The sequence below is a fragment of the Neopelma chrysocephalum genome, unplaced genomic scaffold (genome assembly GCF_003984885.1).
Source record: "Neopelma chrysocephalum unplaced genomic scaffold, ASM398488v2 Primary Assembly neopelma1_68, whole genome shotgun sequence".
Lineage (NCBI taxonomy): Eukaryota > Metazoa > Chordata > Aves > Passeriformes > Pipridae > Neopelma > Neopelma chrysocephalum.
The window spans coordinates 6,623,864-6,640,320 of NW_020897727.1; the positions used below are offsets into that span (position 1 = coordinate 6,623,864).

The following is a 16,457-nucleotide window of genomic DNA, read 5'->3' on the forward strand; positions in this document are numbered from 1 at the left end:
GATTGCTCAGAGAGTGGCAGGAACTTCTGAAAACCTGTTGAACTCCAAAGCTTCTCCAAATAAAACCTTTATAATACCTTCTGATTAACACCCCAAATCGCTGACTCAATTACCTGGAGCACTCCACTCCCTCTCACCCCCAAAATACGTCCCTGAGTTGTCTCCAGGGCTGAATCTGCTTCCAGAGAAATATTTTTTCAGGCATTGAGTTGAGTGTATGAGCTCAGGCTCACAGCAGGCTGAGTAATGTACCTGCAACTTGAAAATAAACCTCACATCTTGCAGATATTCTACTCCCTAAGCCATGCTTTGTTTCAAACTGGCTACTTCAAATAAATAAAGTAAAATATTCCTGAAAATTGAGGGTCCTCAGGTATTTCCAGGAAGGGACAATTAGCTCTTAACTCCAGTTACAGGCAGTAAGAATCCTCAAGGTTTACAATGTTAATTTATTCATCACTGAATGAAATAAAAGGAAAGAAAAATTAGCCATAAATTAAACTTGGAAAGTGGTTTAAATCACCTAATGAGTTATAGTATCAACTGCAGTGAACACAGGAAAGAGGTGAACAATATCCACCAGAGACTGAACTACTCAGTGATAAGGGCTGAGGAATTACTATTCTTTCTAAAAGTCTGGATTAGCAGAGGAGGATAGTTTACTATAATCTATAAAAATGCTTCTGATAAAAATGCAATTAGGTTGGTAAAGGAGTTTGTAACTCACTGAAAAATTAAATACATAAAAAATTAAAAAATAGAATTCTGGGTACTTTAGGTTTTATACCAATACCTTTATAATATTTCATTAGCTTTGTTTGTTTTCCTAAAGGTTTTACGCAGGAAAAGAGAATCTGTGGCTGCCCCATCCCTGGATGTGTCCAAGGCCAGGTTGGACAGGGCTTGGAGCAACTTGGGATAGTGAAAGGTGTCCCTGCCAATGGCAGGGGATTAGAACTCAATGAAGGGAACTTCAAGGTCCCTTTCAACCCAAACCATTCCATGATTCTATGAACACACTGACTCTCAGTGGAAGCTCTGCCTTCTGTGCTGGAAGGGGAAGAGGGAAGGATACAGAGAGTTGATAAACCAGACCAGGCTTTAATTGGCAATAATCAACAAGTGATACAGGTTTTTATGAATGAGACACAGGGAATTCAGGGAAACATTCTGTCCCTGTGAAACTGGAGTGTCATCAATGCCAAGTTAAACACATTCAGCCCTATTTTCTTTTGAGTCACAGAGGCCACAGCCTGCTCAGGAACAAAAAGCCCTCAGTGCTTTATTGGCACCACAGGTTTGATAATGTGCAACTTCAGACCAACACCAACAAATATTTGGGGCAGAGAATCTCAGAGTCTTCAAGAATTCTATCTAAATTTACTTTCAGACTGTCTGAGAAGCTGTCAGCAAAAATTTGTACACCCAAAGCAAAAGATTAAATGCCAAGTTCCCCGTTAACACACAGGACAGCTTTCTGATGGTTACAGAGATTTAAAAAAAAACAAACCAAAACAAAACAGCTCAGGTCTGACAAATCCCTTAAGAAACTCAAAATAGTACAATTTACAGAGGAAAGCATTCACTGAACAAGAATTAATAGAGTCCCAAAGGGGCCATTTCTCAAAAAGGCTTCTCAAGTCTTTTGTGCACAAACAGTAAGTTCAGCTAATGCACAAGAACTTGAAGATCTCCAAAATAATGACAAAAAACCCACCCCAGGTTTAAAGAAGGTTCTTTAAGAAATACTGATTATTTAGCAAAAACACTGGTGTGATACTCCAGTTACTTGTATGATCCCAAGTAGTTATCCCATGCACTTTATTTCTTTTCTTATAGAACTTGGCCATGATTGACCTTTTCAATGTATGACTGTGAAGCTTTCAAGCGCAGAGGAAAAGTTAGACACAGCATTTTTTTAGAGAAAAATTAAATGCCTAAACACCTTTGTAATGGAGAATAAAAAGTAGGTATTTAGAGAAGAATTAAGTATTTTCTAATCTATAAAAATATGAATGAGGAGGAAAAAGTTATTAGAGAAAAGAGTATTTTCATAAGCAGCTTCCTGTGTCTGGATTCATCTCCACAGTAAAATGACAGGAACATCAAGATTCAGATATTTAAAACCATATTAGGCAGCTCATACACCAAGGGACTGCAGGTCAAGCTTGCTCTTTCATCAAAGTGCATTAGATAATTCACCAGATTTTCCATCTTCCAACTTCTAACTCCAAAATAAGCACAGATATTTTTCTAGCAGGAGCCTTTAGAAAACAAGCCCATAAAACAAACTCCATTGTACTTCTGGTGAATAGAAGTAAAATGAGAAGCAATTAGAATGATGATGAACTCATTAAGTCAAAACAGCTACATAAATAAAAGCAAAGCAAGCCTAAAAAACCTGTCTGAGGCTTTTCCAGAGGATGGATGAATGAGCCTGGTTTAAGTCAAAATGAAATGTGAGAGTTGCAAAGTGTCCATGGACTCGTTCTGAGTAACATCATGAAACTGGCACAGAAATTTCCTCCAAGATAAATTAATTTTGCCTCCATGAACAGCCTCTTGACAGCTCTGCAGACAGAAGGAAAGGCCCAAAGAGTGGATTGCTGTTATTTTAAGAGCTCAGTGGTGAGTGATGTGTCCTTACCATCGCACTTTGTTGCAGGTCTGGGTGGCGCCGAGCGGGGACCCGGCCACCATGGGCACCTGGATGGGGCTGTGCTGCTTGTTCATGACCAGGTCCAGCTTCTCCTCCAGGGATTTACAGGTGGCCTCCAGTGCCAGCAGCTTGGCCTCAATGCTGTCCAACCTCAGGCATATTGTCTGATTGATGGAATACAGGAATGACTGCAGAGGGGAGGAGGCAGAAGAAGCTCATTTTAAACACGGATTTATCTCCGGCGACACACGCGGGAGGAAGCTCCGGATAAACGTGACTGGGAAACAATTCTAAAGGAATTAGCAGTGACAAAACTCAGACCTGTTCAAACCTGATGACATTCAGGAGCATTTTAGCATTCTCAGATTCATCCAGATTTTTATTCAGAAGCCAAAAGCACACGAGCCAAAAGCATTTTCACCTAAGCACTTTGTAGGGATGATTTCATACACCACAAAATCATTTCCAGTGATGTGCCAAAGCCTTTCATTCCACATGTGAAAACAGAAGGATTATAAATCTATGAATGCATCCTCCTGGATGAAGTTAACTAAGTTTTTTTCCTGTCCAAACAGACAAATTCAGATGATCGCAGTGGAAATTGTATCAACACAAATAACCTTCAGGACAATTAATGCTGCTCACTTCAGTTTTCTCCTCAACAGCAAATCAAGGAAAGCAAATAAATAAAATCTGTTTTCCTATGCAATCTTTTGCAAAAGAAAACATATTCTACTCGTGTTCTCTTGGGAAAGCAGGCCCTTAAAGGGAAAAGTTACACACACTGTGCTTTGCAAACAGCAGCTCTGCCATCTTGTGGCCCTGCACTCACCGAACACCCCAAACCACGCTGGCTCATGGAGCCGCTGCTCTTTCAACAGAGCTTCAGATTCCATGAACATTCCAAAAATACAGAATTACATACTATTTAATGTGTGTGGCATAAAATATTTAGTCATAAACTTATGCTCCAAGACAAAAAACAACCTTAAAGCAAACTAGTGAGAACAGCGGGGGAAGTTCTGAGCTACTGAGCCTGAACCAAATATGAATTATCTGTTTAGGAGAACGTTGGTGGCTTCAAATAATAATTTAAAACACGCTGAAAGTATCTACAAATTGTAATACAAACACATGTTCAAGTTTATCTTTTCAGTCAACTTCACTGGCTTCATGACAAAATACACCAATAGTGATGTTTGAGTCAGTGGAATTGTTCAGATATTTTATGTTCCATATAAAATTCTTTAGACAGTCATCCAGATTTTAAAATTCATGCATAAAAATGAACAAGCACTTACAAGAAGGCCATGAATAATTCCAGCATTCTGTATAAACAATTTATTTTACATTCTTTTAACATTTTTTCCTAAGAAAGTGAACTTAATTGGTATTAGCAATGACACCAAAGGCATTGTCACCTTAATGGAGGGGTCCTGGCAGTTGATTTCGATGCGCTGACGTTTCAGAGCAGGTTCCACGTCGTCATCTGCCACCTCATGGTTCTCCAACACAACTGCAAAGAAAAAAGAGCATTGCCAGAGTTCACAACACAAGAGGACAAGGCTCAAATCAAAAATACATCAAAAGGAGAAAACAAAAGAATGTAAAATGTATCTAATTAACATATTGCAGGGATTCTCTTACATTTACTTGGCTTTTCTCTTAAATATCTGACAATGGGGATCTGACCAGGTTTGTTCCTGTACCAAACTGAGCAAAGACTTGTTGAAGGTTGTCCACACCCCACTAGACAATCCTGAACTCCAAGTCATCAACCAGGCAGAGACAGGCTTCTCCTCCAAATATTTGGGAATATTTCTGAAGGAACTTTTTCATTTTGTGTTAGAAAAGCAGTTTTTTGGTCTGTGTTTCTGTTTTCCATAACTGCAGTTACTGTTCTTTCACTTACTTCAAAGGCCACGTTGACCATTCATCACAAAGGATCAAGATCTAGAGCTGATCTCAATATATTTTTGTTTAGTAGGTCAAGCTCTAAGCAAGGGATATCACAGTATTTGCTTTCAGAAGTGTTTTTCAATTTTACTGTACAAAGAATTTTAATAACATAGGAGAGAAACTATTTTACAAGTAAAACAACAATCCCTAATAGATGGGTGACAGCTCCCATTTGAGGGAAAGGAAAAAAACAAAAGACTGCAGGAGGTCATATTTCATTCAGTTTTTGGGACTAATGTACCCCTGCACAAAAAGAAGCCCCAGGCAGTAAAGTCTTTAAAAGGAAAGTAAAATAAATCAAATAATCTCATCTAAAGGGTTTGAACATACACAGGTGGAGCTACTGAAAATGTGGGATGTGGTCTTTAGAAGCACCTTTTGGGAAAAAACTCTGCAGCCTGGTTTGTATTTCTAAGTAAAGCCCAGCAGTGATTTCCACCTCGTTGAGGGCAGAGCTGTAAGTGGTACCTGGGTCATCTGGAGTCAGGTCCTCAACTGCAATTTGAACAACATCTGACAAATCCTGCTCTGACATCATTCAGAACCAGCAGCAAATCCCTCACACACCACTGCAGGTCCCCAAGGCAGGAATTGGACACGTCATGCAATCCTGGAAAACAGCAGCAGGGAGAGTGTTAATACAGATACACGTGATACAGCAACACTGCCTTTATTTTTCATTCTTCTGCTATTAAAGGAGATTCCCAAAGAAATGACCAACCTACAAAGTGATTATCCAGTGGTATCCATGGATATTTTACGCAGCCACCCCAAAAAGCAAAGCACTGAACAACCTGCAGCACCTCAAGGAGTATATCCTGCTGTATCAGGACTGAGCTCAAGCCTTCCTTGCTGATCCACCTTTCTGCACTTTCCCAATGGATTAAGAGACCATTCAGGTTCACAGACCTGGCAGCTCATTAGTACAATATCCAAAATGAAATGTTTTCTTTTAATTTTTTTTTTCTTTTAGAAGGTCTAAGAACATACAAGACCATTCCTGGATTGCAAAGTTTTAACTTATGAATTATTACTTAGTTCTCAGAAGTGATCAGACTTTAGTCTTAATGTCACAAAAGCACATGAAGCTCCCAAGCCCCTTTAGATTTGCAATTACTGCACATTCACGTATGAATCTGTACAGGCCTCTAAAATCTTCCCAAATTCAGTGAGAACAAGGAGTTCCTCACAGCTTATTAAACTAGACTTGAAGCAAAACTTGACCTTTTTTTTGAGTATGAACTTGCCTGGTTTTTCTACAGCTCAACTCTGATTAATTCATTTTCAGAATATGGTCCTGCTTTTAAAGCCAAAATATTTCTCAGCCCTGCTCCCTTGGAATTCTCTGTCAAGGTTATTTATGAATGTTTTAAGAGAAACCTTCAGCCTGTAAAATTGAATTTAAATCACTGGAATCACTCATATCTGTGCCTTCCCACAGTTTATGAAGGGATGGACAAGGAATACCAAGGGATCAGTGGATTTTTTCCCTTTTTAACCTTTAGTAAAAAACACTGGAGATAGTTTGAGGTTTACCAATGGAAATGATAATTCATCCCTTAACGCTGACACAGATTTTCCTCTTCCCCTCTTCCACTTGAGCACAAGAAATCCATTAAGCCAGACAGGTGGAGGATAAATTTTTAGGAGAAGAATCCTGAGCAAGCCCATCTCAGAGGACTCCAAAGTGTTCACTCAAGACACCAGCACTGCCAATACTGAGTCATTTGAAATTCTGCTCGTGGTGAAAACTCTTGGGCCAGCACAGACTGTGGCAGGACTCCCAAAAATCCCTGGCAATCCAGTTGTGCACATGGATGCCATTTTGGCAAATTCCATTTGCCATTTCTGAGAAATCCTGGTGCCCAGCCAGGCTGGGCAGAACAAAGCAGCTGGCTCCTCATGTCACACAGAGCCTGGAATAGTGAGAACCCCTCAACCTGAGGGAAGGTATCCACTAAAAAAGGACAAACTAGAACAAAACCCAACTGTTAAACACTTCGTTATTTACAGGATTCAAGATTTCACTGATGTGCTGCATTTAAATCAGTCAGAGCTACAAATATATCAGTGTTTTTTAAAGCATTCTGAAGGTGTTGCAATGGTTTTAATACTTCATGTGCTGCACATATTTATCAGGGAATATTCTGAGTTTGAAGGGACCCAGAAGGATTAAAGTTCAACTCCTGGCTCTGCACAGGGTACCTCAAAAATCAGACCATGTGCCTTCAAAATTAATTATAAAAAATCGCTGAATTAAACCTTTTTTCAACACACACATAAAATAATTTCACACTTCCAACACCTCCCCCTCTCATGGGTCATAGTCTGAAAGTGTTCAACCTCACACCAGAAATATAAAAATATTCTGGCCCAGAGCCCTGAAACAAGGGCACAACCACCAACTACAACTGGAACAGCTACAACACAGCAATGCATCTCCATAGCATCAAAATTTACTGCCATTTAAACAAATTTAGTACAATTTCACTAAATCAGAGACATCTCGTAGCCATCAGCCACCTCCTGATGGACACAATCCTGCCTTCTCGACAGGCAGAACAAAATTCCCTTGTGCTGTCACAGTGAGCTCCTGGATCAAATCATAAGGGAAAAACAAATAAATTTGGTATCAACACTGGATGTGTGGATTAGAAAAGCAGTGTCCAAGGAAACTGCAACCACAGCAGTTATCACACCCTGAATAAAATGCCCCTCTTCCAAATTCACAATTTGAATATATAGTAGTAAATTTTAGCAGTGGGCTGACCTTGCTTTCAGAACCAAGGGTAGAAGCCAGAATTCAGAATAACTTTCCCAATATAGTTTCCATATATTTAGTCAGTAAAGTATTTACCAGCATTGCTTCATGTAAAACACCTCTCTTCTTGAAATTTGCTCTATATTCTCTTTTTTTTTTCCCTACTTTTTTTTTCTGGCTGAAGCTCTAGTGCCTATTAATTCTAAATTAAGTATATGTACATTGGCACTGAGCTGCCAGTGCTGAACTATTACCTGGAACAAATATTAAGTTATAAAACAGAAATATTAGCAGAAAGCCGGGAAGCTGAGGATAAACTACACCAGAGACACGGAACGTGCCCACTCTTCCTCCCACAACCAGCATGTGGAAGTTGGATCAACAGAGAGATATTTTATAGTCAATTATCTTATCTGGGGGAGGGTGTGGGAGGCAGGTTCTCCCAGGCAATGGAAAATATCCCATTAATACACTGGCTATGGAGGCCTTGGCCAGCCAAGCTCCCACTGACCCAGCTGAGCACTCCAGGTGGATCTCCATGGAACTCAGCGCTTCTCCCGGGGGTTCTGGGGTGGGAAAAGGCTCCTTCGACTCTCACTCAATGAAAACACCAAAAATAGGTTATGGTGTGTACTGGAGGGATCTCCTTCCACCTCCGTTCCCACTCCAGCCCTGGGCACCTTCCAATTGGACAGGTTGGATCCATGGGCTGAGGCCAACAGCAGGAGGTCAGCAGGGGGCTATGCTGGGTCCTGTCCTGGGGTTGCAACACGGGAACGCTCCAGGTTTGGGGCAGAGCGGCTGGAATGCCCCGGGGAAAGGCCCTGGGGGTGCTGGTGACAGAGTGAGCATGAGCCCAGGTGGTCTAGAAGGCCAATGGCACCTGGATTGTACCAGCCCTGGTGCGGCCACAGGAGCAGGGCAGTGACTGTCCCTCTGTGCTGGCACTGCTGAGGCACCTCAAGTGCTGTGTCCAGTTCTGGGCCCCTTCAAGAGAGACACTGAGGGGTTGGAGCGTGTCCAGAGAAGGGAATGGAGGAAGGGTCTGGAGCACCAGGAGTGGCTGAGGCAGCTGGGGGGGCTCATCCTGGAGAAAAGGAGGCTCAGGGGAGACCTTCTCACTCTCTGCAACTCCCTGACAGGAGGGTAGAGCCAGGTGGGGGTCAGGCTCTGCTCCCAGGGAACAAGGGACAGGACAAGAGGAAACGGCCTCCAGCTGTGCCAGGGGAGGTTCAAGTCGGACATCAGGAGAAATTTCTTCCTGGAAAGGGCTGTCAGGTACTGGAAGGGGCTGCCCAGGGAGATGGTGGAGTCCCCATCCCTGGAGGTGTCCAAGGAAGGCCTGGATGTGGCACTCAGTGCTCTGGGCTGGGTGACAAGGTGGGGATCAGTCACAGGTTGGACTTGATGATCCTGGAGCCCTTTTTCACCCTCAGTGATTCTGGGATTCTGTGAAATCTCAGTGACCCCTCAGACCTCTGGCATCACTCAGCCCATTCCCAGAGCAGGTCTTTCACTGTCCCCCTTTCCCCACCCCAGACCCTACTTTGGTCCCCTCCCCTAATAAACCCACCAGACCCCTGTTCCTGTGGGATAAATAAGCACAAAGTTAAAGTTATCTCGTGTTGCCTCAAAAAGCAGAGCAAAAAGCTTAAATCCCTCCCTACAATCACTTGCTTGGAGGTGGCTCCAGTACTGGAACACTCAGAAAAACTCATCACAGACAACTAAACGTATAAATCTAAAGCAGATTAGATAAATTGCACTAAATATCTGCCAATACTCCTACTCAGAATTGATACACTTAACACGGAATTAAATCAGCCTTTGTTTAATTAAGCAAATTAATATTAGTAAGCAACTAAATTAAATTCACCTGAATTCCAGATTAGCTTTTCCACACACAAGTTTAATTTAATTTAATTAATCTATTTTAAAACAGTAATTCAGAATAATTCTTCTGAGCAGTGCCTTGTAAACAAACCTATTTACTGCAATATCTGATGGCTTTACAAAGTCCTGGGGCAGCATTCCAAAGTGGATAATCAAAATCATCCAATCCCTTGTTAACACAGAAAAACATGCACAAAACACAAATCTTGTCTCTCATACTAATTAGGGAGGGTAAACATTATCCTTTAAAAAAATACATTTTTTCCAAAGCTTTGGTCTATTTGGAGTGTTTATTGGACTTCTCTTATGGAGCAGCTGATCATTCTCCTGGATAATATTTCTCAGTGCTATTGATAAATAAACAAACTTCTGTCATACTCCAACAATGCCAATATCTAGTGCTGATTGTGTGAGAAAAGGGGAAGGATGTCATTTGCCTTTGCCCAACCCCACAGCCCCAAATGTTTTTCCCCTTCTTCGTTCCACTCTTCCTTTAAATCACTTAAAGTCAACTTTCAAATATGTCATTTTTGTTACAAATATATTCCTCATTATACAAACACATTTGGAATCTGGAATGGTTTGGGCTGAAAGGGACCTTAAAGATCATTGAGTTCTAATCCCCTGCAATAGGCAGGGACACCTTCCACTAGACCAGTTTGCTCCAAGCCCTGTCCAACCTGGCCTTAGACACTTCCAAGGATGGGGCAGCCACAGCTTCTCTGGGCAACCTGTGCCAGGGCCTTCCCACCCTCCCAGGGAAGCATTTCTTCCCAATATCCCATCTAACCCTGCCCTCTGGTAGTGGAAAACTATTCCCCTTGAATGAATTTACCCAATGAATTTAGCCCAGCAGCCCATTTTTCTGAGCCCAATATATACCATGGATGGGACAAAGTTCCTTATCCTCCAAGAACTCTGATCTACTGCCACTTACAAGTTTTCCAAAGCAGGTGACTGTGAAGCCAAGCCCAGTGATGGGAATATATTCAACACATGGCAGTGGATTAGTGCTCTCTGAGAAGTGAGGCAGTAAAATGACTTTGTGCCATAAAGGGATTCCAGTGTAAAGATCATCCACCCCCTGACAGGGCACATCCAGAGGACAAAACACTCATTAACTTTATTTAAGTCAGCCCAGCTTCCCTGAGGTCTCATCCCTGCAGGGAACCAGCCCAAGGGGCCTCTGAGCTTTAAGTCTCTGTGCAAGGAATAATCCCCAGCTCAGTTAAATCCACTCAGGAAGCAAACTATGGAATCCCAGCAAAAAGCACCCCAAGGACAGGACAAAATTGTTCAGGTGAAGGTCTTCCTGAAGAATAACCCCCTCGTGAGGCTCTAACCTGGACATGGGTCTGCCCTGACCACCCTGTGGTATCTTCAGAGGAACCACCTCCATGAGCAGTCCCAGGGACAGAACCGGGAATGTTGGGATAATCTGAAGTTATTCCTGAGTGTTACCTGGCTCAGAACCCAACAAGGCTCTGTTAGTCTTGCTCTCTGACTTGCAACAATTAAATAACCCAAAGCCTGGCTTTTCCCCCAGGATAAAGTCACTTCGGTTGGCAGCTGGAACAGAGCCTTCCTATGCTAATTCCTGATTCCCAAAAAAGCCTTGCTCGTGCAAATGTTACTGTAACAAAGGAGGAATAACAGGATAAAAAGCAACAATTTAAGAGTATACAGGGTTCAGTGCATTGTAAATACAAGAGCTGCCAGCCTCCCCTGTGCCCCAGCTCTCTGAAGAGAAGCTCCTTTTTCTGGGAGGTTGAAAATCAGTTTTTAGGGGATAAGAGATCAGATTTACACTTCTTTATTACTACCAAAAACTACAAAGGAGAATTATCTTCCTTAGCATCTGTTTAGTTTTCATCCTTATGCTCAATCCACCTTAAAGGGCAAGTAAAAACAGTGTTTCAAATTTCATAGTAAAACTGCACGAGCATTTCAGTTTAACAGTTTAAAAATGAGTGCAACAATATAAAGGCAGCTTTGGTTCAGTCAAAGATCAGAAAAAGTATCTGTTCTCCCCAAAAATGACAGAAACATTCCTTATCTGGGAAAGCCCAGACAACAGCCACAACATCCTGGAGATGGATACATAAAATAAATCTCACTCCCAGGGATACTGTGCTCATGGACTCCACTGCAAGTCCTTAAATTCAGAGAGTAACCCAAAAAAAGGAATGGCTGCTCCAGGAACAAAGGAGCTGGAAACTTATTGAAGTACAAAACCTCAGAGGGAGGCAGAAATTCTCAAGTATTATCAGGACAGCTCGCATCATTAGTATTGTTTTTTTTGTTTGCTTTTAGAAATATTCAGCTTTTTAGGATTTTTTTTTCATTCCACCTGGTACAAGCTGCTGTTTTGCTTGGATGCCTTTTCCCAACTCTTCTACCACGCTGCCATTGGCCACAATCCCAACACAACATACAACAAGCACTCCAGGAATACACTTCCCTGCTTCCCAGTGTCCTCCCAGGTGTTGGACACGCTCTGTAACAAGGAATGTCAGTGGGTGGTCACACACCAGCAACTCCAGCCCGAATTCCCTGTGGATCTTGCACAAACACTCCTGCTGCTGTCACGTGCCAACACCTGCACTGCCACAGCTTGGATGGAATTATTCCCAAGGGAGCTGGGAAGGATTTGTTCACACCTGTTGCAGCAGCACTTTCAGGTGCCTGGACACACAGAAAGGGCTGAATTTAATTTTACAGCCATTTAACCCCATTGAACTCCACGAGCTGAGCCCAGGCACTGGATCTAAGTGTTTCCAGACCGGGGGCCTTAAGGCAGAGCTCAGCTCTCACCATCCTGCTGGAATTATTCCAGACACAGGTCATTCACTCTGGGCACAGTTTGCTGAAAACCAGCAAAGAGGAGACAAGACCTGCCCAGACAGCAAAGTCTGTCCTGTTGTTTTCTTGGTTTCATCCACTAGATGGAGAATTTTATTGATAACAGATTCAAAAAACCTGCAACTGCTTAAAGGGAGGGTGAGGCTGGATAACAGGGAAAGGTTCTTCCCCCCAGAGGGTAGTTGGGCACTGAACAGGCTCCCCAGGGCAGTGGGCACAGCACCAAGGCTGGCAGAGCTCAAGGAACGTTTGGACAACGCTCTCAGGACAGGGTGGGATTGTTGGGGTGTCCCGGGCAGGGCCAGGAGTTGGACTGATGATCCCTGTGGGTCCCTTCCAACTCAGGGTATTTCATGATTCCATGAAATTCAAAGAACAAACTTCCAGAATTAGTTTCATGTTGTTTATATAAAAGTATTTTTCTTTTCCACCTCAATAAACTCCAAACCATCCCACAGCTGTTGGGGAAAGACTATTTTCAGGAAGATGATCAGCATGACAGCAATGCTGGCAGAGTGTACCCCGACAGTGACGGCAGGTCCACAATGTCAGACTCAAAGCATCCCTTAAAATCATGGAATTGGATGGAAGGGACCTTAAAGTTCATCTCATTCCATGAGCAGAGACACCTTCCACCAGCCCAGGTTGCTCCAAGCCCCATCCAACCTGGCCTTGGACACTTCCAGGGATGGGGCAGCCACAGCTGCTCTGGCAGGGCCTCCCCACCCTCACAGGGAAGGATTTCTTCCCAATATTCCATCTAACCCTGCAATTCCCTCTGTCAGCTTACTTAAAACAGAAACTTAAGTAAAAAAAGGGAATAATTTACTTTTTTAATCATTTTATATCTTTCCTAATAAATGCACTGCTCATCTTCTATACACTGGGAAAACTTCCTGATCCAGCAATTCCAGGGGTGTCAAGGACAGACCCCAGCATTGGCACAGGCTGCTACTACAAAAAGCAGGATGGTCAATATCAAACACACAAGTAACCTGCTTACTCCAGTCTTCTAACAGATTTTCCTCCTGTAGCCACCTAGAAAAAGGAGCCTTTCCAGCTGCCCAAACAGACCTGAGCACTGCTTTAAAACACAGACACCAGGACTTTAACATTCTTCCAAAAATACTTATAAACTGGAGATTGTTTCAGTAGGAAAACGTAGAGTGAATTCTTCATGTTCTGAAATATTTTCATAATCACTGAGGTTGGAAAAGCCCTCCCAGCCCATCGAGTCCAAGCTGTGCCCCATCCCTACCTTGTCCCCCAGCCCAGAGCACTCAGTGCTATGTCCAGGCCTTCCTTGGACACCTCCAGGGATTGGGGACTCCACCACCTCCCTGGGCAGCCCCTTCCAAGGCCCTTTCCAGGAAGAAATTCCTCCTGATGTCCAACCTGAACCTCCCTTGGCACAGCTGGAGGCCACTTCCTCCTGTCCCTTGTTCCCTGGGAGCAGAGCCTGACCCCACCTTGCCTCACAATTTTTCATTTTCTGATCCTAGTTTATCATTCCCCTTCCCTCTAGTTAAAAAAAACCAAACTAAACTCAGCTTTAAACTTACAATATTATAAATTCCCAGGATATGGGAGGTAGGTTGGCACATGTAACACACTTGTGCCTGAGAAGCAGGGACATAAAGGGTGAGTAACTTCCCAGGTGCCAGGAATTCCCTCCATTCCCTTCCACCAAAATGCACAGGCTCCGATTTTCAGAGGAGAACTTGAACTTCACGTATTTTTCCCTTAAGTGCTCTAAGTCAGGAGTTACAAACAGGAAACAACATAAAATGATTTTGTTCAACAGACAACATTACAAATTATTTTATTCAAGTCCCAAAGGCAAAGGATGTGACGAAGTTAAACCTTCTGTGTATTTTGCAGCCAACAACTGGTAGGGAAAACTCAACACTGAACAGCAGCTTTAAAAACCTAAACCTGCAAGGAAACAAGTGTTTGATGTGACTTTGAAGACAGTAGATTCTTTTTATTTTTACTTGGGGGAAAAAAAAAAGATTAGTCTTTAAATGAATATGCAAAAAAAAAAAAAACAAAACAGAAAATAAAGTTACTTCAATTACTGTTAATAACTAAGTATCAAGTTTCAAACTAAAGGAAATAAGTCTGTGACCAAAATTTTATTGGCAAAGTTTCATCTACAAAGACCTTTTGTGGTTCTAATTCTAATCTTTTCTCAATCCCAGCAACTCCAATTCAAGGATTTCTCCAATGAAATAAGAGGAAAACCTTCAAGTTCTGACAAAAAACATGTGTCGTTCCTGCACAAATGGTGTTTTACCAATTTAGGGAAAAGCTCAAAGACACCTCAAGTCCTTGCAAAGTCAAAGCAAATCCGTAATTAGAGCTTCTGGTGACAGGAGCTGGGAGTAAAAGCTCATCTCTCCTCTCCTCATCACCCCAAAACTCCAGAACAAGGATGCTGTCCCTGTTACAACCAGCACAGGCAGGAAATGAGCCTTTCCCAAACATATTTAGTGGAACAAGTGCTGGTGGAGCCCCTGCAGCTGTGGACATTGAGAATTAGTACCACACTTAATGGTATTATTCAATTATTCTGGGTCTTATTAATCAATTAGCCCTTTAAAAAAAACATAACTAATACTTGTCCTGGAACCACAAAACTTACACATGGCTGGGTAATGAAAATCGTAAAGCCAGTTACTGTAAAACAGATGAGAAATCAAAAAACAACAACAAAAAAAACTTATAAAGTGTTTTCATCCTCCGAAGGAGACAAAATGTTTCCCAAACCCAACCTCAATATCATTTTATTCTCTCAATAAATATATAATCTTTCTTCCTAACAGCTGGTAGTGAAAACTGAACTACTGCCAAGATGTCATCTAATGATGGAAAAAGGTGCTCACAGTAATCAAATCCCTCATATTCTGGTCCATTTCTAAGAACATCTGTTTTATATAAATATATTTATATACATATAAATAATTTCTAATAGAGAAAACCCACAGTTTCAAGAATCACTTGAAATTCAGTGACTACACTACGAAATTCAGACAAAAGCACTTTTTTGCTTGATATTTTAAATTCTTAAACATCCAAAATTTCTGCTTCTTGAAATCCTGCCACAGACAGGGTACTACATCTCATAGAGAAGGCAAGAAAATAGCAAAAAAAACACTCCCAATTTAATTTAATAACAATTTAAAGCCACTTCCACTGTAGCAATTGCTCAGTTGCTAATAACACTTGTTTACTTCAAAAAATCTTCCCTGGAGAGCTCCAAAAATAAACTGATCCATAAACTATCCGTGCCATAGCAGGATAAAATGGCTATATTTGGTGAAGTACACAGCTTCCCACTGTGCATGGATTTAAAAATAAAACAAAAAACAAAAAAGGCAACACTTGAATTGCAAATAAGGGCAAAAAGAAGACTGTGTTCAGAGAATGCTGGAATGGTTTGGGTTGGAAGGCACCTGGAAGACCATCCAGGTCCATCCCCTGTACATTCCACTAGCCCAGGTTGCTCCAAGCCCTGTCCAGCCTGGCCTTGGACACTTCCAGGGATGGGGCAGCCACAGCTTCTCTGGGCAACCTGTGCCAGAGCCTTACCCTCCTCACAGGGAAGGATTTCTTCCCAAAATCCCATCTAACCCTACTGTCTTTAGTCGAACAGCTCACTGGTATGAAGAGGGTAGAAGACACCAACCCCGACATGGATGTGACAAACCCCCTCTCGCACTGCATGACCACACACCAAAGCACAGCAGGACGCGGTTTTCCTCCTGCTGAGGGATGTGAGGGATCCCAAGGATGTTCCCTGTCCGTGACCGCTCCGGAGCAGCGGCAGCGCCGAGCGCGTCCTGCCCCAGGAGAAGGGATGGAGGGAGCGCTCCCATCCCATCCATCCCAACCCGAACCTGCAGCGCCGGCTCCGACCTGCCCCTGCCCCAAACACCCCTGTGGGGCACCGACCCCAGCACTGACCCTGCAGGGAGTGACCTCCAGCCCCGGGGAAGGGACCTTAAAGATCATTTAATTCTAATCCCCTGCCACGGGCAGAGACACCTTCCACTAGACCAGGCTGCTCCAATCCCGGTCCAACCTGGCCTTGGACACTTCCAGGCATGGGACAGCCACAGCTCCTCTGGGCAACCTGTGCCAGGGCCTTGCGAAGGATCTCTCCCCAACATCAAACCACGGGTTGATAGGGAAGCCACGGGAGGGCGGGGGGTGCGCGCGGCCCCCCCGCCACGGCCGCTCCCTCCCCGCCGGGCTCGCGGCCCGGGGGGCGCGGCGGGTGCGCGGTGCGTGTGCCCGGGTGTGCGGCGGGTGCGGCCGTGC

The 16,457-nt window shown here is 43.1% G+C and overlaps 1 protein-coding gene across 5 annotated transcripts in view; it reads right to left on the bottom strand.

Moving 5' to 3' along the window:
- The window catches only part of BANP (BTG3 associated nuclear protein), a 128,462-nt gene that overhangs the window by 99,547 nt on the left and 12,458 nt on the right, over nucleotides 1-16,457 (bottom strand). For 3 of the 5 annotated variants that reach the window (XM_027685091.1, XM_027685092.1, XM_027685088.1), the window contains exons 2-4: nucleotides 5,087-5,228; nucleotides 4,081-4,175; nucleotides 2,648-2,847 (exon numbers count right to left, since the gene is read on the bottom strand). In XM_027685091.1, the coding sequence (XP_027540892.1) occupies nucleotides 2,648-2,847; nucleotides 4,081-4,175; nucleotides 5,087-5,156 (365 nt within the window). In that variant the 5' untranslated portion in view covers nucleotides 5,157-5,228. Of the gene's footprint in view, nucleotides 1-2,647; nucleotides 2,848-4,080; nucleotides 4,176-5,086; nucleotides 5,229-13,696; nucleotides 13,887-16,218; nucleotides 16,327-16,457 lie in introns of those variants that run through there. The other 2 variants (XM_027685090.1, XM_027685089.1) reach the window with 2 other exon arrangements.